The following is a 22,422-nucleotide window of genomic DNA, read 5'->3' on the forward strand; positions in this document are numbered from 1 at the left end:
TGGCTGGGGAGGGCTGGAGGCCGTGGCTGTGCAGCTCCTTCCTGCCTCAGCCTCAGTGCTGGAGTCACAGCTCTGACTTTATGGTCACAAGTGGGTAGTGAGATCATCTTCTCATGAGGTAGATGAGGAAAACTGTAATCACAGACTTGATAGGACTAAAATTGCTTGGTCTTGGACAGTCTGTCTCTTGTTGTAATGCTTGGCCTCAGGATTTCAGGGCAATTTTTTTTCCTATTATTTTTGGTACTGATGTCCAACCCACTGTCCTTCCTCATGAAAAACCTCACCTATGCACTTTTTTTTTCCCAACTGCTGTTTCACAGAAATATTTTGATTGTATTCTTCCATCATCCCTACCAAAAAAAAAGAAAAAAAGCCCAAACAGAAAACCAAACACATAAACAAAACCCACTGTACAAATAGGATATGATCTAACTTGGCAAAGCAAGTGTTGGCAGTGGCGTGTCCTTTTTGGGTGTTGTCAGCTGCAACCTACATTCTTTTTGCTGCCTGAAGACTTGATTGTGGCTCCCAGCAGTGGCCCTCATGGGATTGCAGCAGAGACATGAGCAGTAACATCTGGACAGCAGGAGCAAGCATCATACCTTCAGGAATGCTGGGGGAGTGCATGCCTTGGCACTCCTTTTTTTTTTTTCTTTTTGTACCTTTGGAAGTATCTAATTGGCTGTGCAGCCAGAAACTGCTGGTGCTTTTACATGATGTTCTGGGATGTGTGTACCAGGGAGATGGGGCAATCCCATAAGTGGCTGGCAGGTAATGGGAGAGGGAGTATGTGGGCTAAAGTACTTTTAAACCTTTCTTTTCATCTTTCCTTGTGTCCCAAGCAGGTTCTCTCCTGTGACATGCCACTCATATTTGATAGTTTGCTTTTCTTCCCGGTCTCAAATCATTGGGCAGATCATCTTGGAGAGGGGTTGTGGTGGATTAATACTGGCTGGGTATAAATGCTTTATAATTTCAGTGCTAAGAAACTGCCAGGTGAGGAAGTGAGAGGAGGAAGGAGGAAGTCACTGTGATTAATTCCAGATCTGGGAAGAATTATCAGAGCTGAGGTGCTTGGGCTTTCCCATGGTGTTACAGCCCATGCCAAGGTTTAAAGTTGCTGGATTTAATCTCTCCTTTTTGTATCCTCAGTAAGGATGAGTAATGGGATTAGCACTGTAAGTGGGAATATGAGCTGTGTTGGGAGCTGTACTTCTAAAGACTGGCATGCCCCTGAGACATGCCATTTGAAATCTTAGGGTTTGCCAGAAATATTGCTGATAACTTGATCCTGCACATAAATTAATTCATGATGGTGCTGACAGGGGTGGTGTGTGCCCCTCAATTGCTTAGCTCAAGGCTTTAAAGTCATTGAAAAGACTGAGAATTCTGGTGCTTTGGAGCAATTGACTCTTCTTGATGTCTGGACTTGTATGGAGTCCAGGTTCACGTTGTTTTTGTGGGTTTTGCTGGGTTTCCCTTGCACTTTTCAAGCAGTGTGGCTGCTGTGCAGCGAGCTAGGTCTGTTTTTGAGGACTCACATCCCTGTTTCTACCTCTCCTCCTGCCATCCCCAAACATGGCTTTCCTTTTCTGTGAAACTGATGGTGTGAGATGTGCTCAGCACCCAGAGGGGCTTTGCTGTCTTTCTTTGGAAAGGTGGAGATGTGTGGGAAGGGTTGGATGTGGGGGGTGTGTTTTGAGTGCACGATCTCCTGTGCAGCTCCTTCCCTCTGTCACGTTGGTTTCCAGCTCCATAGGAATGTGACACCAGCACTGTGGGCCTTCCTGAAACTTCTACATCCACTTTTTAGGATTCCAGCTGTCCCCAGAGCAGTAAAGATCAATAAAGGTCTTTTCAACACTTGGTGTTGAAGGGAGGGAAGGAGAAGGAAGGTGTCTGTAAATCAGGCCCTGTGCAGAGCTGTTGGTTGCGTCTGTACCTCTGTGTTGTGGAACCCCATCTTCCTGGCATCGAGATGCTGAGCACATCTCACTCCAGAATCCTCCTTTTTTAGCTTACAGTGCTAATTATTAGTGATCAAGCATCATAAATAACTGAACTTTTCCATCAGACTGCCTTTTGCTGCAGCACCAGGACTTAACTTTTAGCTGTTGTTAAAAGGATGGTATTTGGCTCCTCAGTATCTAACTGAAATGGTTGGAGTAGGAGAAGTTGTGACCTTTCCCCTTTCTACCTGAGGTGCTGAGAAATTTGATGGATTATCTTGAGGACTAATGGATTTTAATGGTTCATGATCTCATCTGCTGTGGCCTGGTTTTAGAAAGAAGAAAGAGCTATTGGACAAAAATGGAAAAGCAGCAGTACACCAAATGAATTACATGTAGTAGGAAGATATTTTAAAAATAGTGACACACCTAATGGAGACTCAAATGAGAATAATTTCTCAGAAGTTTAGGATTATGCAATAAAGCCTATGAATAACGAGAAAATATTTCCCAGCACTGAATAGTGGAGAACAACACAAGCAGGTGAGTGAGCAAGGTTCTGGGGACACAGCTGCAGAGGGGTCTTTGCATAGAGATGCAGCTGGTTTAGAGGTCCCTTCTCCTTGGGTTGGATCCATGAACAGGATATTGGGGGCTCTGTCTGATGCTGGATTGCCCCTAAGTTACCCCTGAATTCTGTCCTGCTGTAGCTGTGCAATGATGGTCCCTGGGCAACCAACGAGACACAGAACCTCAGACCATGTGCAGACTGTGCTGCTTAATGTAAAGTCATAAATGATTCATAAAGTCTGCCTAGATTTGTTAGGGAGGTTAATTAAAGCTGAAGGTGAGTGCTGTGCCTTGGATGACTTCTCAAGACTGAGAGAACTGTTGTTGCTCCTCTGCCCAATATTTTTGTTTCTCCTTCTGTATTTCTGCCTGGTGGCTGTTCTGTTCCTCTCTGGGCCAAGCCCAGGTCTCTGGTGTGCACTGGGCTTGCTTTTGCACTGCTCTTTCCTTCCTGGGGGGCATTGCCTCAGTTCTAAGCACATCTGTGTCACTGCATCGCTTTGAGGGAGCTCTGCCCAGCATCTCATTGTGATGGCCCTTGGAATGTTTCCATGTGGGAAGTGCCACCAACTTGCCTACTTGGCACCAGTCAATGAATTTATTTCTTTATAACTGTAAACAGAAAAAGTGGCACAATTTCCTGTGTTTTCTGCCAAGTTATGTTGGGTTCATGTAGGAGACAGAAAAGACTCTTGTAGATAATCTCCAGATCTTGGAGATAGAGAAGGGCAATTCCTGTGTTGTGTGCTCAGTGATAGACCTAAAACATGAACTGTCAGGATCATTCCTTTGCAACTGCAGCTCTACAGCTACTGAAAGATTTTTGTTTTGCTGGTAATAACTGGTTGTTGAAGTTTATTTATATATTGTCACTGTTAATTGAATGGAAATAGAAGATTTTTTGTTGTTTGATTATTGGTCAATATAAATTGAGCAGAGACCCTGTGCCACTGTCAGCCTCTTTTACCTGCAGTTGCACACACAGGTGTCTGCAGGCAGATTTCCATACCTTGCATATGCAAAGCTGATAGCCTGATAGCAGCTACTGAATGTGAGCAGGGGTGGATTTGCTGTAATCAAGTGTTCAGACAGCTGAAAATGAAGCCCTGCATTTGCCATCCTTTAATTTAGTGGTCCTGCATTGATGTCAGCATTTGCCTTTGGGAAATTAAAGTAATCTGTGATTTTCCTTCCCATCCCTTCAAAAAAACTAGCTGTAGGAGGAAGACAAGGGGAGTTGGAAGGAAAATACAGTGATGGACTGGACATGATGGTATTTGGTGCGCTGTTACAAAGATGCATGGTGAATAATTAAAGTTTAATTGTGCTCAGCAGAGCTAAAGCTGTGCTTGTGTGTGCTTGTGGTAGGGAAAGGCAGCATCCGTCCTGCCCACACAATTCTGGTTTCACACGGGCTGTGGGAGGCAGCTGGGGGGTTCCTGCCCCTTCTCTCTGCTCAGGGGGGCTCAGAGCAGCCTTTTCTCTGTGCCTGGCATCTCCCCTGGCACCATGAGCTGTCACTGGGGGTTCCAGCAGCTTTGCTGTTCGTGGCAGCTCAGTCATCCCACACTGGGCATGTTCTGTGCCCTCAGGAAAGGGACCCTCACTGGCAGGGTCTGGGCATCCTTCACATTTTCTGCTCAGCCCATTGACCAGCCCAGCCATTTCTAGCCCCTCACTTGTAGGAGGCTGTGAGTGAAAGCTCTCCCCTGCTGCAGACTCCAGTGTGTGCATGACATTGTCAGATTCACCCACACCCCCCCATTTTATTTTAAATTTCACTTAAATTTCTAAAGGAGTGTGTTCTTACTGTTGGGATCAGTGCCTTGTCTTCAAAAACTTCAGTACCACGGGATTTATAAACAGGCAATTGGATCCTTTCCTCCTGGCACATAACTTGGGAAAAAAGGTAAAAAATCCCCCTGGAGAGTTGTTGTTGTTTTTCTTTGAAAATATAAGGAGAACAAAAACATAATAGTCCCTGAACCAGTTGTGTCTGTGTTTCTCTCTTTATAACTTTATAACTTACTAAATTTTTTTCAAATATGCTAAAGAGCATCTTCCTGCAACCATTACTTGTAAATCATTTACTGCTTTAGAGTTATTTCTCAAAAGCAATATAAATTGCTGTAACACTATAGGAGCAGGCTCTAGCTCCTACTTTCAAATGTTGTTTGTTATTTTTAAGATTTGAAACCTCCTTTTTAATCTGTATTATATTTGTAGCTCTTCAAGCAGGTTTTCTTGGCAGGAATTTTCACAGGATAAATAAATCTTGTTCCCACCTCTGCAAATCTCCTGTAGAGATGGGTGATCTCTTGGATGAAACCAGACTAAAATTGATTAAAGAGTCCAGGATTGGCTAAGAGTCATTAGTTATGCATACTTGTTCATGGCTGGTGCACAGCTTATAATTAGGCAGCTTGAACAAAAACAAAAGTAATATTTTAAGCAGCTGTCCTGAAACAAAAAATTAGAATGACAATATTACAGTAATAGCTGGAATAACTGGTTGTGGGAGTTTTGAGAGAGACTGACTTTCCACCCATGTGTGAGTTTAGCTGCAGAGCATTAAACTGTGTTCAGGTGAGCTGTGAGGGCTTTAACACTCAGGGTACCTGGACCTGCTGACTGCAGGTGAGATTGGCAGCTTTTCTCACTGCTGTCCAGGTCTGCCCCAGCACCTGGTGGGAATTGCTGCCCTGAGCACTGGCCAGCTTCTGCAGTAATAAGAAAATACTTGATACCCTGTTGTGTGTATGTGTTTGCCTTTTTTTTTTTTTTTTTTTTTTAGGCACCCTAATTTGAATCTTAAAAAGTGCATGCTGTGCGTTTGTAGTAAAAACACTTTAATGTGTTGGTCTGGAAATGCAAAATCCCCTTTGTACTAGACAGCCCTGAGGATTTTCAAAGGTGTCTGACTTGATAGACAGGTGTCTGTCAGCCTCAAAAAGTATGAGAGGGACTGATTAATCCAGACACTGTGTATTTGGCTGAGAAAATTGCTATTTGACCTGTCCAAGGAGGTGCTGCCTTATTAAAATACAGAAAGATCTGACATTCCATAAGCATGATCTGGTAAGAGCTTAAACAAGAAAGATGACAAGAAATAACTAGAGGCATGTGAAAAACCAGCTTTAGCCTAACCCAAATTTTCAGCTCTTTCGACTGAGCCTTGGGAATTGCCTCTACAAATGACTGATTACATATGCAGTTCTGTTAATTAAAATTAAAAATTATGTAGGAAGTCAAAAGATATAGCTACTTGTTTAATTAAGCTAATGAAGTCCCTGGGTAGCTTTTATATTTGCTTTACTCACTGCAAGTGTCTGGCCTGTTCTGTTTTTGAAGCCATGTCAGCACTGACATGCCTCAGAAAAAGGCTGTACTTCTAGGATGGTTATGGATTGTGCCTGTGGGCAAGGAAGGACAGGGCAGCAATGGTAGGAGGGATGTTCTAGGCTCCAGGGTAAACAGAATAATCTTTTGTGTCTGATCCAAACACAATAAAAACATTCCCACTGATTCTGATGTGCTTCAGATCACACTTCCCAGACTGGATTATCTGTTAGGGTATGGGAGGGGAGGAAAAAAAAATCTTATAAACTTGTGTTTGTGAGATGTAGTGCTCTTGCCAGATTCAGTTTTGAAGATATCTTTTCATCCTGGAGGCTCACCTTATCTACCTCATCTTGATTTTGGAGAGTGAGCAACTTGCAGGCAGGCACCCTTTGGATCTGCCTCTTCCCATCCTTTCCCGGGGCAGGCCGGGCTCTCTCGAGGCCAACTCACTCTACCTGCTCTGCAGGTTCAGTGGATGCTTCAGCTGGGTGTTGATATGTTGCCTGAGAGATTACCCTCCTTCTGAATTTGTTTTCCAAACCTCTTCCATTGATGAATCACGCACGGCCAGTTTTTATTATGTGTGTGAAGGCATGTGATTAAGGAGCCCTGTTTTGCTCTCCCTGCATGTGCTCTGCTCCTGAGCTGATTTATTTGTTGTAATGCAGAGAAGGGGAGTCAGTAACACCTGGCCTGTGGTTGGGAAGGATGTCAGCACAGCCCTTTTCTGTGAGATGGTTCACTGGGGCCCCTCCTTGTGGGAAGCCAGTCCCTGGCAGCTCCCTTTGAAGTCACATGGAGCAGCAGGATCCCTGCAAGTTCAGGCATGGGGCACCCTGTGAGTGCTTTGGGTTAGGAGTGGAGTTCCTGACTCCCAGCACAGTGTCCTGGCACAGTGTCCTGGCTGTGCCTCTCAGGGGAGGTGTAATGGAGCCATGGCTGAACTCCTCATCCTTACCTGCCCCTTTCCAGCTCACCTGCCAAAATCCTCCAATGCTTATTTTCCCTGCTTGGGCTGTGAAGTTCAGCAGAAGTAAAAGTGTGTGCTTAGCTCTGGGCCAAAATCCTGTGCTGTTCTCACAGGTACAGCAGTTGCTCTTTTCCACCCCTTGTGCTGTGGACAAACGTGCTGCCTTCATTTCCTTGAAGGTGACTAAAGGATTTACTACACTGATAAGCACACTTTCCTCTCCCAGTGAGCTAAGACTTGGCCAAGTTACCTCTAAACCAGCCAGAAAGTCTGTGTTTTTCCCCCTGGTTCTTCCCTGGGGGACCAGGCTGAGGATGAAAGTGCTGGAGAGGGGGTAAGGTGATGACTGTTTACAGATCTGCCTGCCAGTGATATGATTCTGCACACCCCCAGTTTAGTTTGATTTATTCTGAGATCACTGCACCTCACAGCAGTGACAGCATCAGGCATGCATAGAATTTCATAATTCTTCTTTGCTCCCAATACAACAGGACTTTCCTTTGGCTTTGATACTAAACCTTCCAGGCATGAGCTTGTGATTCCCTAAAATAAGTTATCCCATGCCAGATCTTTGGCATTAGGAAACTTTGTACATATTACCCTTTGATGATTGTGTCAAATACATATGGATGGTTACATTCCTGTATCACTTCTCTTATGCTGTGGTGTAGGAGTTCCCCCTGAGCATCACCTGTGCTGCCTTCGGGCTGTTGAGCTTCTCTGAGCCTCTCCTGCTTTAGGAATAAAGATCAGCTGCTTTGTTGACCCAAACTGATTTTATGATCTACTTTGGGCTTTATCAACTCTGTCAAGATTAATACTGTGACACGCTGTTTCTCTGTAGAAATGTAGGGGTTTTGCCTTTAATGTCAGTGCTGGGAAATGATAAACAGAGCAGAAGTGAGGAGCAAAACTTGGCATCTGCATGGTGCTCGTGTTCCACCCCCGCTGCTGTTGGGAGGCTGGATCCCGAGGGTGTTTGCTGGTGCTGGGAGGTGCTGGCATCCCTGGAGCTGTGCCAGCATGGAGCCAGGCCTTGGGCTGCCAGCCCAGCTCGGGTTATCCCTTCCATGGCTGGAGGGCCAGTCCTTTGGCAGCTGCTCCCTTTGCAAGTGCTCAGGTCTGGTTGAGTAGCACAACACGGTGAGAAGCCCTCTCTGTCTGTGGAAGCAGGTGCTGGTGCTGGAAGTGCTTTGGTGACTGGACAGGTTGAAGGAGGGCTTGTTGGGGTCTCTCACCAGTCAGAGTGACCCCGAGAAAAGTTAGAAAGTCTCTTTTCCCAGCCCAGCGCTTGAAGGAGGAGTCAGGGCTCTTCATTTCTCAGTCTCAAGGTTGTTTATTGTATCTTATGTGTAAAAAATTTTCTCCTGTCCTGCCGAGGTCCTCTCAGCAGGACAGTCCAGGCACTCTGCCTGCCCCCAGGGCAGTGTTATGTCTTTATACTAAAAACTACGTGTACAATGTTTACAATTACTTTCCAATGCCTATCACCTATGTTAGACAGTGAGCTTCTGAACCAATCTGTAAGTGCCAACATCACAGCAGAAGATGGAGGCCAAGAAGGAGAAAGGCTGGACATGCCCAGATCCCTCCATCTTGCCTCCTGAACCCCCATACCAAAAACGTGAAAATCTGCTTTTCCACCCTCTGATAACTTCACTGTTATTATACCTAAACTGTTGTGGCTTGCTGACCTTCATCTAAGGTGGGTAACTTGCTCCAGGGGTCATAAGCAAAACCACAGGGGCATCTTGGGCTCTGTGCAGGGCTTCTGAGCCCCCTGGCAGGGGTCTTGGCCATCTTGGACAGCCAGAGGGATGTCCTGGGTTCCCACAAGGGCTGATATCAGGAGTTCCTCCTTTTGAGGACACAGTGGAGTGCCAGACTTCTGCTCTGTGGGTCTCTGGTTTTAGCTGGTTCTGCATGCCCAGCTCTGGCTGCAGTTGCTGTGTCAGGAGAGTTTCCCACAGCGTGTGCTGCAGCTGTGGCTGCACTGCAAGGCTGGGAGCGGTGCTGAGGGTGTGAAGGTGCTGCTGAGGTGTGAAGCAGGGGCAGGAGCACCAGGGGCTGTGCTGAGAGCTGCCTGAGGTCACCCCCAGGGCCTGAGCTGTTCACACCCAGCTCAGCTCGCGGGGCTGCACGGACACTGCGGGTCCAGCGAGTGTGAGCAGCTCACAGGTGTCACCTGCCAGCACTGGAGTGTGGCCATGGCTCTGGGTGTCCCCATGATGGTGGGAAGCACGTCCTGTCAGGCATGTGGAGGGGAGCTGCTGATGTTTCTCAGGCCAGCTCAGCTCTGTGGTCAGGCATTTTCCTTTCAGGTTTTTAGGTCAGGCGTTATTTTCTGTTTCGGGTATGTTCCACATGTCTGAGAGTTACCTCAGGTACTGAGCTGGCTGCTACTTAGCTGGTCAAATTCATCCTTAAAGGAGATCACAGCAAGTCCAAAAGCCACTTTTCCCTGTGCTCTGTTATTATTTCATTTAATTTCATGGTATATTATCTTTTGTTGTTCTGTTGCTATCAATTTAAGACTACAGAAACCCTTAAGACTGTCTGGTTTAAACCCTTGTCTAGGACAAGAATTCCCCTTTGGTCCTGCATCCATCAGTGTTGGTGTGCCAAAGTTTCAGCAGCTCCTGGCAAGCTGGGGCTTCAGCCTCATTTGGAGCCTTTCAGCTGTAATTTTTAATTAGATCCCCCTTAGATGTTCTGTAAGAAGACATTGAGTGTAGCTCAAGTCCTCTTGGCTGAGTGCTCTTGGACTGTGGTACAGCATGAGCGCAGCTGCTTGGTAGGTGTAGGGGATTTGACTGGTCTTTAATCTTGGAATCTGGAGGGGAGAGAGATTGTTTATAACCCTCATAAATCTCCTGCTATTGCTTTCTGACTGAGTTTGTTTCTGTTTTGTGAGACTGCTGTAGGCAGAGGACTGTGCTGTGCTAGGGGCAGAGGAATCCTCTCTGCAGAGATGGAGAACGAGGTGTGTCAGGACTTTGGGCCAGATTTTGTCTGTGCCCTGTGACAAAGGTGGGTAATGCTTTTGTTGGTTTCCCTGGCCTCATCCGAGGTGCTTGAGTCCTGACAATCCTTTGCTTTTAAGACTGAACAAGGAGTGCAGGATTTATTCCACATCCCAGCAGAGATACTGTGTGTCAGAAGAAGGGAGGAAGGATCCTCTTTGTCAGTGTAAAACCAGGAATATGACATATCCTCTATGGAGACTGGCAGGAAAATCATAAGCACTGAAGAATGATTTTGGAAACCTAAGTAAGTAAGGATTTACCCATAACACCTGAATTATTGGTATCCCATAAATCAATTTGCATGATTATATATTATTATATATTTTGGAAAGGACTATCTCTTTACAAAGCTGCACATCTCTCCAGGGAACTGAAATTTAGGCAAAAATGATGCATGATATTGCTGAAGTTGAAATCTATTTGGGAATTGTCTTCAATATTAATGGAGACAGAGGGCTGTTCAAACACAGCTTCCTGAAACCAGTGTAATATGCAGTGCAAACAAGCACAGAAATTAATATTGAGTCAAGACTAAATATTTGCTTTAAAATTTCCATGTGAGACTGATTTTAATTTTTTATTTTTTTTTTAGTGGAGAATGTAGTGTCCATAAAATCAGCATTTTGATAGAATTTTCCCAAGAAGTTGTAGCTTCCCTGTTTTGTGTCCCACTGATAGGAGTGTGTGTGTGGCACCATACAACCACAGCTGGAATCTTGTGAATGAGATGATTCTCATTCTTTTTCCTGAAAATATTTCTTCTGCTCATCCTAACAAATCCCCAGCAGTTTAAATAATGATTTCTCTACTTCTGCAACAAATTGTGGGCTAGGGAAATGTATGGCTGGCTGTGCTTCTCCTTCACTTACTCCAGAAATCTGCTTTTTTCTGGGCTGTGTCAGCATTGTGCCTTAACCCTGCAGAGTCAGCCCAGCTCAGACACCTCCTCCCACCTACAGCTGTGCAGGTGCTTTCCTTCCATTTGTAGCTTGGCTGTTTGGCTTTTCTTTAGGGTTCACCTTTGGTTTTTTTCAGTATTTTAACATTATTGCCTGTTAGGGTTGTGGCAGCAGCGTTTTTTAGAAACCAGGAGCAAATGTCTGGATCAGGAGTGGTCCATAGCTCTGGCCTGGGGAGCTCAGGTTGATTTTTGGGGGTTTGTATCAGTGATGTGCTGGGTGTTTACACTTTGCTCAGGTTGATTTTTGGGGTTTTATTTCAGTGATGTGCTGGGTGTTTGCACTTTGCTCAGGTTGATTTTGGGGTTTGTTTCAGTGATGTGCTGGGTGTTTACACTTTGCTCAGGTTGATTTTTGGGGGTTTGTTTCAGTGATGTGCTGGGTGTTTACACTTGCTCAGATGGTTTTCAGTGATCTGTTTTGGTTTTGGTTTTTTTCAGTGATGTGCTGGGTGTTTCACTTTGCTCAGGTGATTTGAGTTTTTTCAGTGTTGTGGGTGTTTCACTTTGCCAGTTGATGTTGGGTTTATTTCAGTGTTTTGGTGTTACACTGCTCAGGTTGATTTTGGGGGTTTATTTCAGTGATGTGCTGGGTGTTCACACTTTGCTCAGGTTGATTTTTTGGGGTTTGTTTCAGTGGTGTGCTGGGTGTTTTCACTGCAGAGGAATCAAAGGGCTCACAGGGCACAGGAGGCAGCCTGAGCTCATCATCCTGTGGTTGTTCAGGAGGATCAGGGAGGGTTTGGATCAGCAATCCATTAATTCCCCCAGAAATCTCCATTTTCAAAATTTCTGTTCTGCACAGGTGATCCATACCCACGAGGTGTAAAACTCCTGTTTGCTAATTTTAACCTTGAAATTTGTGGTAAATTCAGGGTGTGCCTTTTTACTTCTTTCTTTGTTTTTGTTTTTTAACTGAGATTTCTGTGTGACAGCCTGACTCAAACATCAGGAATCCTTAGTGGGCAAATGAAAAAAAAAAAAAAAACACAACACCAAAAGCAAGACCTTTATTAAAAATGTATCTCAAAATGAAAAATCTACTCACCAAACAAGAAATGCTTTCTCTCAAGGACAGGCTGACTGATGCTGGGATTGAATCTCTGATCCCTAAAATTATGTTCTGTATCTCTATCTCTATCTAATTTAGATTAAACGACAAGAAGTCCTTAGGTAACAGCACTAACAATTTTCTATTTCCTATGGTTTAAGGCCAAAAGGTGATTTATGTAAGAAATCAGCATTTGCCTCAGCAATGATGGTATTTTGAGAGACTGAAACAATTTCACTGAGATAAAATGTAATAGAGAGGAAATATCCGTGTAATTCTCGACACAGCTGCACACTGATATATTTCAGAGAATTCAGTGTTAGTCCTGCTTCATGTATCTCACAAATTGGAACACTATTAACTGTATTTTATATTTTTAAAATTATATTTTCTCTAGCAAGGCTGAGTTTATTCAGCACTTCCAGGAAAAACGTAGGACTCAATTTCCTTATTTTTTATGTAGCCCTGAATGCTGAACAATTTGGGCACCAGATGCTTGATTTTTATTTTATTTTTTTTCATTTAAGGTGTGCATGAGAATATATACACCTTCAAATATTATCAAATTGCTGCCTCAAAGAAACCAATCTTCTAACATTTCCTTTGCTTTCTTTCAGGTGGATTTGGAGCCAGAAGGCAAAGTGTTTGTTGTCATAACTCTCACAGGAAACTTCACAGAAGGTAAGGGCTGTTTCCATTTGGAGCTGGGCTGCTCTGTGTCCCTGCCATCAGTTCCAGAGCAGTGCAGACATTTGGATTCTTCAGGGGCCCCATGCTGGGTGTGCCTGAGGTTTCCTGAGTGATGGGGGAAATCTGGAAGGGGCTGTTGGTGGCAGCTGGAGCTCTGTGTGCCCTCTGCTCTGATCCCAGACCTGGGGAGCTGGCTGGTCGTGCTCTCTCTCTCTGGTTTGTTTCCCTGAAGCTGGCCTTTCAGACAGGTTGTTTTTGTCACTGGTGCTTTTCACCTGGCTGCCTCTCCAAGGGCAAGCTGAGGAGAAAGCAGAGCATGTTTAAAATGGGACATGTTTAGAACATCTGGATGCTTTTTGTTCTGTAATTGTTCACATCTACTTCACGACCATTTCTGTTTCCTGGGTTCACTTTGCGCAGGAAGCTTGCAAGTTTTTAGTGTGACAGCTGCCCCAAAAAGCATCTGGGCAGTCTTTTTTTTGGTAACTGTATTTTATAGTTGTGATGGTTTTGATGTCCCTGTTGTTTATTGTGATACCTGTTATGAGTGTGCATGTGAGCAACCCAGGAAATCTCTGTATTTGTAACCAGAGAGCAGGAGAATGCCAAGGTGTGCTGGGGAGGCCTGGAGGAATTTCTTGCAGGGATGAAAAGCATGTTAGAAATTGGCTTTAATGTCCTATGACAGAGACAGGGATGGAAAGAGAAGAAACTGGAGTGCTTTTACTGACTTACATCCCATTTGTATCCACGTGCAGGAGTGCATGCTTGGCCATTTAAAGCATGGTGGGCATGAGCATAAATGCACAGTGTGCTTCAGACCTGTGCTGGTGGCTGAGCATGTTGCTAGCAAGGTCTCAGAGATGAGAAATGCAGAACTCAGATGTTTGTACAGCTACTGCTTTCCAAGGGGAATGGGAAATGTTGGAAATAATTTACTTCTCTTTCCTCTGTTGTTCTTGAGGATGTGTAGCCTTACAGAACAGGAACATCAAAGGTGGCTCGTGGGTTTTTTCTTGTCTGGTTGTTCCCATGTATGGGCACATTTAGAGTTTCCAAAAAATGTCTTAATCCATGGCAAGCCTGATTGTAGATGCAGACTTTTCCCAGTCCATGGGTAAAGGAGGTATTCATGAGGAATCAGGGGTTTCCCTCTGATACACAGAGAGATCTTGTTCATAATATCATATTTAATTCTGCTTTTGTCTCTTTTGCTGGAAGTGTGGAGGCTCTGAATGGTATTTGAAATTTTAAGGGGTTTTTTGAAAAAAAAAGTCTGAGAATAATTCACGACTTGAAAGCTCAAAATCAGCTTGCCCCTCATTCCCCTGATCTGGAGGGCAGCCACTGCTCCTTATGACTTCTTATGCTGAGCTGGTTGTTTTGGTAATGGAAATAGCTAAATTCACAGGGTCTCAGGCACCATTGTCTACCTCCAGTAAAGTAGAAGTCCAAAAAGTGGGCAATGAGAGGGAGGAAGTAGGGGGGATAAGAAGAAAAAAATAGCAAAACACAAAAAACTCCCAACAAAACAATTGAGATTGGGGTTTTAGGCCCACCTGAGACTGCCTTATTTTGTTTGTCCTGTTTTGCTTACTCAAAACAGGTAGTCCTGGTGCTGCTTGGACTTTAGGAGTGGTGCTTTTTTGGTTCGATTAAAAGTTCTTCTGACCAAAGCCATAATTTGGTTCTGCTCACCTACAGCAGGGATGGGGGAGCAGGGTGTGGCTCCTGGGAGTCTGACAGAGGCGTTTGAGGCTGTCAGGATGTGAGGGCAGTACAGCAAACATGCAGCTGCAAAGGGGTCAGTTCTGTGCAGGTTCCCGTGTGGCTCTTCTGTCCATCACTGCTATTCTAAGGCAGGGAGATCTGCCTGTTTGATGTGTTAAAAATACATGTAGTTTTTCAGCAAAAGAAAGGAACAGAGCAATAGGAAGTGAGAGAGGCCTAGAGAAATTATACCTGCCTCTCTTTTTTTTCTCTGCTTGGATATACTTGCTGTGCTAAGCTGTATTTGATTATATTAACTACCCTCATTCAGCTGATGTTTCCTGTGTAAAGCAACCAGTGCAAAATTAAAATGAAAATCTCCTTACCTTGGGAGGAGATTACCTCTCACAGAAATCACAGAATGCTCTGAGCTGGAAGGGACCCACAAGGGTCAGCAAAGCCAACTCCTGAAGTCCCCAGGGTGACACATCCCTGGTGGCCCTGGCACCCAGCTGGGGTGGAGGGAAGCACCCTCATCCCCAGGCATCTCCTCACTCACCCAGGAGCTGTTTCAGTCCAGGCTGTTTCATAGAGAAGGTGAGGGCTGACTTCTGCCTGCCAGGCTTCAGGCATTGCTTAGGGATTGATTTCCTGCCTTTTCTCAAATGAATTTATTTACTCTTTTCTGGGTTTTCTTTATTTCACCCTTTTAGGATTTTTGTTTTCAAGTCATCAAATTTTTTCCAAGTCATATGATTCCTTTTGAAAACTTTCTTATTCTTTTTACTCTGGATATAAATATGATTTTTCCCCCCAGAAGGGTGTCTTTAGCATTTCTTAGCTCTCTCTCTGTCTCTGTGTCTCCTTGCTTCTGCTCTCTTAAAAACAGTGGATTTGCCTTCATTGAGGTGTGTTTTGGCAGTGGATGTGAGGCACGTTGTCAGCTGAGGACCTGGAACAGGAGCAGGGTGTGCAGTGTGTGGGACCCCACCAAGCTCTGCCCAGCCCTGGGGACTGCAGGAGCTGTGGTTTAACAGAACCCAGAGAGACCTGCTTCCCTCCCTCCCTGTGATCCATGTGTGTGCCAGGAACTCTGAGATAATCCTCAAGATCTCAACTCTTGCAGGCCCTCTTTAAAGAGTGAAAATCTGCTTTTTTGCTCCCTTACACACATAGGGCTCTTGAGGTGCCCCAGAGGGTGTTGCTCAGCTGGTGACATGAATTCAGACCTGCTCTCCAGTGCTTGTTGCTTTTCCCACTGAATGCTGGCTTCAGCTGTGAAAGAGCAAACCCTGAGTTAACTCTTCTTCACCAGGATATGTTTGATTTGAAATCAAAAGCCTTGCAGTGAGTGTGGTGAACCCCTGCTGTGGTTTGTGCCTCTGGACCCCTGTGAGATGTTAGAAGAGATTCCCCAGAGCTGGTGCTTGGGCCAGGCTGGACCCTGAGAGGCCCCAGGTGTGTTCCTGGATGGATTGAACCTCTCCCCTTGCAGCCCTGGAGTCCCAGAGCAGCCCATCTCCTCACAGCTTTGCCTGCAAGGTGCCCTCAGTTTGCCACCTCTCCTTCTGTTTGCTCTATTTAATTCTGAGCAAAGCTAATTAAATTAATACAAATGAAGTATTTGACTGAATTAATGAATGGAGCAAGTCTTATAGAAAACAGAGTGTTTCTATTTTAGTGCTTTGAACTCTTGAAATTTTCCTTTTTTTTTCTTCATGTTGTCACTCAAAATTATAATTCTGGCTTGAAGTTCAGTTTTAATTTCATCATTCTAAAATAAGTAATGGTTGTTTCTTTTCTCTCAGTGTCAGTAAGGACAATGACAAATTTGAGCTCTGGGCAAGAAATAGAAAGACAAGAATATTGAAAAGCCAAGTGAGTCTGTAGAGTGAATATAGCACTTGTTACTAAATATTTCATGTTGGTAGGGTTTGCAGCAGCAAGGAACCATAGAATCATATGGGAAGGGGGCTTTAGGATCATCTAGTTCCATCCCCCAAGGGAGAAGCTGAACCTGCTTGCCTACAGGTAACCTAAGAAGCAGGTTCAGGAAGCCCAAACCTGTTTCTGGACCAGGAAATGCTGCTTTGTTTTACAGCTGGCACATTCAAATGATTTGTCCTCAAACACAGAGACTCCTGGTCTTTTGCTGTCATTTTTCTTAGAATACGTTTTTCTAACACAAAGGTTTTTTTAAGAAATAATGTTTTCTCTGACAGGTACCACTAAAGATCTGCAGCCTTAAAGTGTCAAGTGGAACCTAAATATTTTGTTAACAAGATCCTTGCTCTGCACTATAATGTAGCTCCTCAGCTCCATAAAATTTCTATTGATAGATCTGTTATCAGGTTCTTGCACAACAGGGAGGAAAAAGAGTTTTACCAGTCCTCTGTAAACTGCAATAATGACTGCTTTCAGCCCATCTTTTATAGTTAAGGGAATAAATACTGGAAACTAGGAAGCAGGAATTAAGAAATGGCTTGTTCTCATACCCTGTGTTTTGGGCCACGCTTTTCTTTTGGTTTACTGGGTCTAGCAGGGTTTTAAAATTTGTAATAGACACCACCTGGAAAAATTGCTGGTCCAAATATAGATCAGTGCAGAATAAGATAAATAAAGTTGTGCTGTCCTTGGTTCACAGTCTGAGGACATGGAAGCCTTTAATGTCTAGCCCAAAGTCTTGTGTGGCAGAGACCAGCAGGAAATATACATTTCTACACTCTTGTATTTTTTTCCCAGTGTCTACACTTTTTTCAGTGCTTTACACTTATCACACCTGTGTGCTGTAGGCAAGAGATTTCCAGATCCACTCTGTGTTGGTTCAGCTCTGCATTTTGAAATGGAGATAGGTCAGGACAGTGTTGAGTCCCATGGGGGAGAAAATAAACACCCTGAGTAGATTGAGGCCTTGCAGGGACCAGGGATGTAATTCACAAATGCTGTGCCTCTCTGTGGGGCAGGCAGGAGAACTTCAGTGGATCCCCAGCCTTGCTGAAAGATTTCAGTCAGGTTAAAAAATAAAATGCCAGGTTAACAAGTAAAAAGCTTTCAGAAGCTGATCTTGAAGTCCTGAGCAGATATTGGTCTCCTGGAGGTCACACTCTGCAAACCCCAGCAGAGGTTTATCAGCCAAGCAGGAGGAGCAAGAGAAGCTCTGTCCGTGTCCTGAAGCCTCCATGAGTTCCTTTTTTTTGTATTTCAAAGTGAAACTTTCGAAACGTGCACATTGCATTTCGTGTGTAAATATTGCTGAGAGAACCTGAGAGAACTTACACCATGATATCTCACATATGCCTTTCTGCCTTAAAAAAAAAAGGGAACAAATCAAGGCAAGTTTGTTAAATTCTGAATTTTCACAGGGAAAAAATACTTAAACAGGGAAGTAAACAAACAAAGCTGTTTATTCCTGGTAGCAGGAAGAGCCAGACCCTGGGAAATGATTTGCTTGGTGTTTATGGAGGCCTGTAATGCAAAGGCACGAGGAGAACAGCACCCCAGCCTGCCATATATCCACAGGACTACTTTTATTTCTCAGAAAATGATCCGTGTGAGCCCCACAGCTATTGCAGTGTGTCTAAGGCCAGGAGGTTTTTGTCAGTAATTTGTGACTTGCCCAGATCTGCCAACTGCAGAGATACCCAGGCACTGTAAAAATGCAACAAACAGCAATATCAGGGTTAACTTCCCTTCCTCAGTGGGCTGTGTTTTGTCTGGGCTCTGAAACCTAGAGATAAATATGTAAGCTTGCAATCAGTGGGATTTCAGTGTTCCTGGCTGTAATGAGGAACAGAGGTTGCTCTGCTTTATTTTCCTGTGATTCCTGGAAGAGGTGATGGTAGTTCCCAGGGGACATGAAGCCTCCTTGGCCTTGGAGGACAGGGCTGTGCTGGAGCTGGTGTTTGTGCTGCTGGGAGTGGGGATGGGGATGTGTAGGATGGAAGGAGACAAACATGAAGCTGTAGGGGGTGAGTGCTGGGATCCAGGGATGATGGCACACCCTGATGCTGTTTCACGGACATCCCTCTCTGGACCCAGTGTGGTTGAAGGCACCTGGATACCCTGGACTGGGATGAAAGGGATACCCTGACAGCAGCACACCTCAGGCTGTGCCTGGATTTCTCTAGACCACAGTTTGTGAGCTGCCCAACTGATGGAATAGGTAAATGGCTGTCCAGAAGCCTCAGTGCTTTACCAGGGGTCACTGTGTAATTCTGTGCCAGAAACTGCAGGGGAAAAAATAGAAACAAAGCCATGCTGTTCATCCATCCATCCATCCATCCATCCATCCATCCATCCATCCATCCATCCATCCATCTCTCTCTCTATATATATATACAAAATTAGGCTGTATCCAATTTAATATCTGAGTCTCTCAATTCTGGCTGCTGGAGGAGACTCCTGATTTAGGTGGTAGCACCCCAGCCAAGGGTTTTCCTTGTGTCTGGGTGCCTGGCAGCCCAGCCTGTCCAGCATGCAGAAGTCCTTGCCCCTGACTGGGTCTTCAGCATTAGGTGAGCTGGCATGGAGCTGCAGGAATCAGAGCTCATCTTCCAGTGGTGCTTTAGGAGGTGACTACTCACACTTGCGATTTATACACCTCTGTTTTAGGTTGTTCCAGACCATGCCCAGCAGAAAATAATGAGTTTCCTGCTCTTCAGTGCCAGCTGTTTGTGTTTCCTGGAGTGCTTCAGCAGCAATGGTTCTGTTTGTTTTCCAGAATGAAAAGCTGAATCAAAACAGAGCTTTGAGCAAAGAGATCCTGACGTTGTTTGGCCAGGGTGATCTCAAGCTTGGCAGAGGCAAGAGAGAGAGGGATGAAAGCTTCTGCTGTCCCTGTCTGCTGTCTTTGGGGAATATTTTCTCATTTGTGATGTGGGATAAACTGCATGCCATCAGCATGGCTTGGGGTGCTGTGGACACCACCTGCACTGAGCCACCTCAGTGGCTGCTGCTCCTGCTGGGGGTTGCAGGTGATGGAATGAGGCAGTTTCATAATTGAGGGTAATTCTGTCTGTCTGAAAAGGATGCTCTTGGGTTTCCCTGGGGCTGCCTTGAGTGAGGCCAGTCCTGCCCCAGCTGTCTGGAGTGGGAAATTGGAGCAGGGCTGTGGTTGGGTTTTGGGCCAGAATTCCCCATACTGAGCTCAGCCCTGCCCTGGGTGCTGCAGGGAGGCAGGAGGGGGAGCCCCAGCGGTGATGCAGAGGAGGGAAGGAGGGAGGAAGGCAGGAGGTCTGGCTGAGCAGGTGTCCTGCTCTCCTTGCCCCAGCTGCTGAGACAAGGGACAGGGGCAGTGAATGGTGCAAACACTGGGAAAAGTTGCTTGGAGAAGAAATAGAGCCATTAGGGTCTGGAAAAAGGACAGAGATAAAGAATATAAGGAGAGAGAAGGAAGTAGGAGATTGATCTGGGTAGTGCTGATGGATGGGTATGGGCAGGAGGAGTCAGAAAGAAGCAGCTTAAAGAAGCCCAAAAGGCTGAAGGAGGTGGGAGGAGGAGAAAATATGGACAGAGGGGATTGTAGAGGAGCTGCAGGGGACAGGGAAATGCTGCAGCAGCAGCATAGCTGTGACCATCAAAGCCAGCTTCTTGCTAGAGCCTGGAACTGTTTTTAATCCCAGAATCTCAGCTCTTTTCTGCCGTCTAGCTGCCAGACTTGTTGAGCATGTGTGTCTGTCACCAGCACTGATCCCTCACTAAAGCAGAGTCCTTTCCTGGCAAGTGTTCCCCTGTCAGTGCTCTCCTCTCTCCCTGGAGCTGTGTGCTCAAACCACAGCCTTGCTGCTGAGCCAGGACCAAGGAGACTGCTGCAGTTCCAGCAAAGGAACTTGCTTCCAATAATAACTTTCTTTGTTTATAAAATGTAGGAAATTGCCTTAGAGCCAGAAACCTTTTCATTTGAAAGATATCACTAGAAAATAAAACTCTCAGAAGTCAGGCAATGCTGAATTTTTGTGTCTAAAATGTGTCCTTCCTGTGTGTTCACAGTACAAACTTGCAGATCACGCTTGCAAGTCAGCAAGGATAAAGGCAGGAAAATGTTTCTTGCCCAGCCTGCCCAGCTCATAGTTCTTAGGTGTTCAGTGAGGAATCCTTACTAAATGATGGCCTCAGTCTAGTGCTACTCCTGTTTTTATTTGCATTGACTCTGGTTCTGTATTTCACTTGTGAATGGGAGGCAAAGTGGGAAAAACAAGCCTTTCAAGGGAAGGGTTCTCTTGCATCCAAAAGGGCTGATGACAACTTGAGCATGAAGGCCATGGCAGAGGAATCCCAGTGTCCCATGATGTGGCTGGAAAATGGCTGTGTGGGAAGGCAGGGTGCTGTGTGGGGGGAAGAACAACTTAAACCTGTGTGAGGGCTGTTGTGACCATCAAACCACGGGCTGGCTTTCATCTCCTGTCAGTTGAGCCTAAACAAATTCCCTCCTGAAGTGTTCCTTCCCCATTGAGGGACTGGGAAAACAGATGAAGTGAGGTGCAGGTTTTAGGTGTCTCTCAAAAGCTGTTGGGAAAAGTGACTTTCTTCCTGCTCACCCACCTCTGCTTGTTTGTTAATTGAGAGGAGTCAGAGCCCTTGGGGAGGCAGGGTATGAATTTACTGCTGTTCTTACACCTGCTGGAAAGGGGCACCTCTTTGGGAGAATGAAATTGATGCTGTCACATCATGGAACTGCTGGCACCAGCCAGCCCAAGCAGTCTCATGGTGAGTCACCATCCCTGGAAGTGTTCAGGAAACAGCTGGAATGGCACTCAGAGCTGTGGTTTTGTTGATAATGTGATGTTGGGTCAAAGGTTGGACTTGATGATCTTGGAGGTCTTTTCCAACCTTTATGATTCTGTGAGCCTGAGCTGGGGCAAGCAGCACCCTCTCCATGTGGCAGCCAGCATTTTTAAAGCTGTATTTGTTTGGATTTGGGACATCTGCTTTTGAAATCCCAGAGACATATTTCAGAAGTGGAGAAATATGTATTGCAGGGTGAAAACCATGTTTGGGAGGAGATGAGGAAGGGGGAGAGAATCAAGTCTGGCTGTGTTAGCTGCTGGGAAGCTGTTGGGGCCAACTGCATTCATTTCCTGAAGGCCTTGGGAAATCCCTCTGGGAATTCCCAGTAATCCCCTGGCACTGGGAGGGGCAGAGCACTCATGGTCCCTGCTATCTGCACAAGTTTCTGCACAAGGGTGGATTGTGCCATCCCCAGCCTGAGCGCTGAGCATTTCCTCATTGCATTGCCAGGGAAATTGGGGGTGTGTTGATGAGAAGAGGTGCTGCTTCTTGGCAGAGCTCTTCCCAATAAGCTGGGAATACAAGAGGCTGAATTTATTTTTCTTGACAGATGCTTTGCTGTGGCAGTGTCTTACTCAGCCCATGGTGTGTGGGAACCTGCGTGGGAGAGCAGCATGGTAAACAACCTGCTTTTTAAGGCTGTGGAAATTAGAGGCCTCATTGGGAAGCTGCCACATGGAAATCTCCAAAGTTCCTGGGTCAGCTGTGGGATCTGAGCTCAGTTTGTTGCTGGACCACTTGGGCTCCTCAGCTGTGGGGTGAGCAGTCCACCAGGAGAATCCAGGTGTAGCAGGGTGGTGATTCAGGGGTTGATCATCCTGCCCAGCAAGCCCAGGGCCAGTGCAGCTCCAGGGGAAAAGCTGAGGCCTCTCATGACAGCCCCAGTGGCAGAAGAAGGGGAATGTTTGGCTTGTCCTGTTGAATTAGCTTTCCCAGGTACTTTGCTCCTGACTAGATTCCAGTTGTGCTTTGGGATCCAGTTTGCTTTCTTGTGGAGAAAAGTGCAGTGCCCTTGGTGAGGAAGGTTTGAGATTTCATCCCAGGGATGGCTGCTTGTTGAGTAATGGTTGCTTATTTGTGGAGATGCTGCAAAACTTTGGGCCCTCTGAACACAAGCTGCTTTATATTCCCATCTCAGCTGGATTTCTGTTAATCCTGTTTGCTTTGTGTGTTTTGTCTTTGTGTTCCATAAAGAGTGTTCTCCTGCTCCTCCTTCTTTTGAGGTTGATTTTAAACCTGTGTCTCTAGCAAACTACACCTGGACATAAAAAATGTGAGTTTTCAGCAGATTTAATTGATTGTCAGACATTGTGTCAACACCTTTATTTCAATACCAAAGCAGCCAACTTCTGAAGCTGCCCCAAAAG

At 45.4% G+C, this 22,422-nt stretch overlaps 1 protein-coding gene across 2 annotated transcripts in view; it reads left to right on the plus strand.

Moving 5' to 3' along the window:
- Nucleotides 1-22,422, plus strand: part of PRKCH (protein kinase C eta) — a 116,889-nt gene that overhangs the window by 15,013 nt on the left and 79,454 nt on the right. Inside the window, exons 1-2 of one of the 2 annotated variants that reach the window (XM_064713783.1) lie at nt 676-774; nt 12,487-12,550. In XM_064713783.1, the coding sequence (XP_064569853.1) occupies nt 730-774; nt 12,487-12,550 (109 nt within the window). In that variant the 5' untranslated portion in view covers nt 676-729. Of the gene's footprint in view, nt 1-675; nt 775-12,486; nt 12,551-22,422 lie in introns of those variants that run through there. The other variant, XM_064713782.1, reaches the window with a different exon arrangement.

The sequence above is a fragment of the Zonotrichia leucophrys genome, chromosome 5, assembly GCF_028769735.1.
Source record: "Zonotrichia leucophrys gambelii isolate GWCS_2022_RI chromosome 5, RI_Zleu_2.0, whole genome shotgun sequence".
NCBI classification, from domain to species: domain Eukaryota; kingdom Metazoa; phylum Chordata; class Aves; order Passeriformes; family Passerellidae; genus Zonotrichia; species Zonotrichia leucophrys.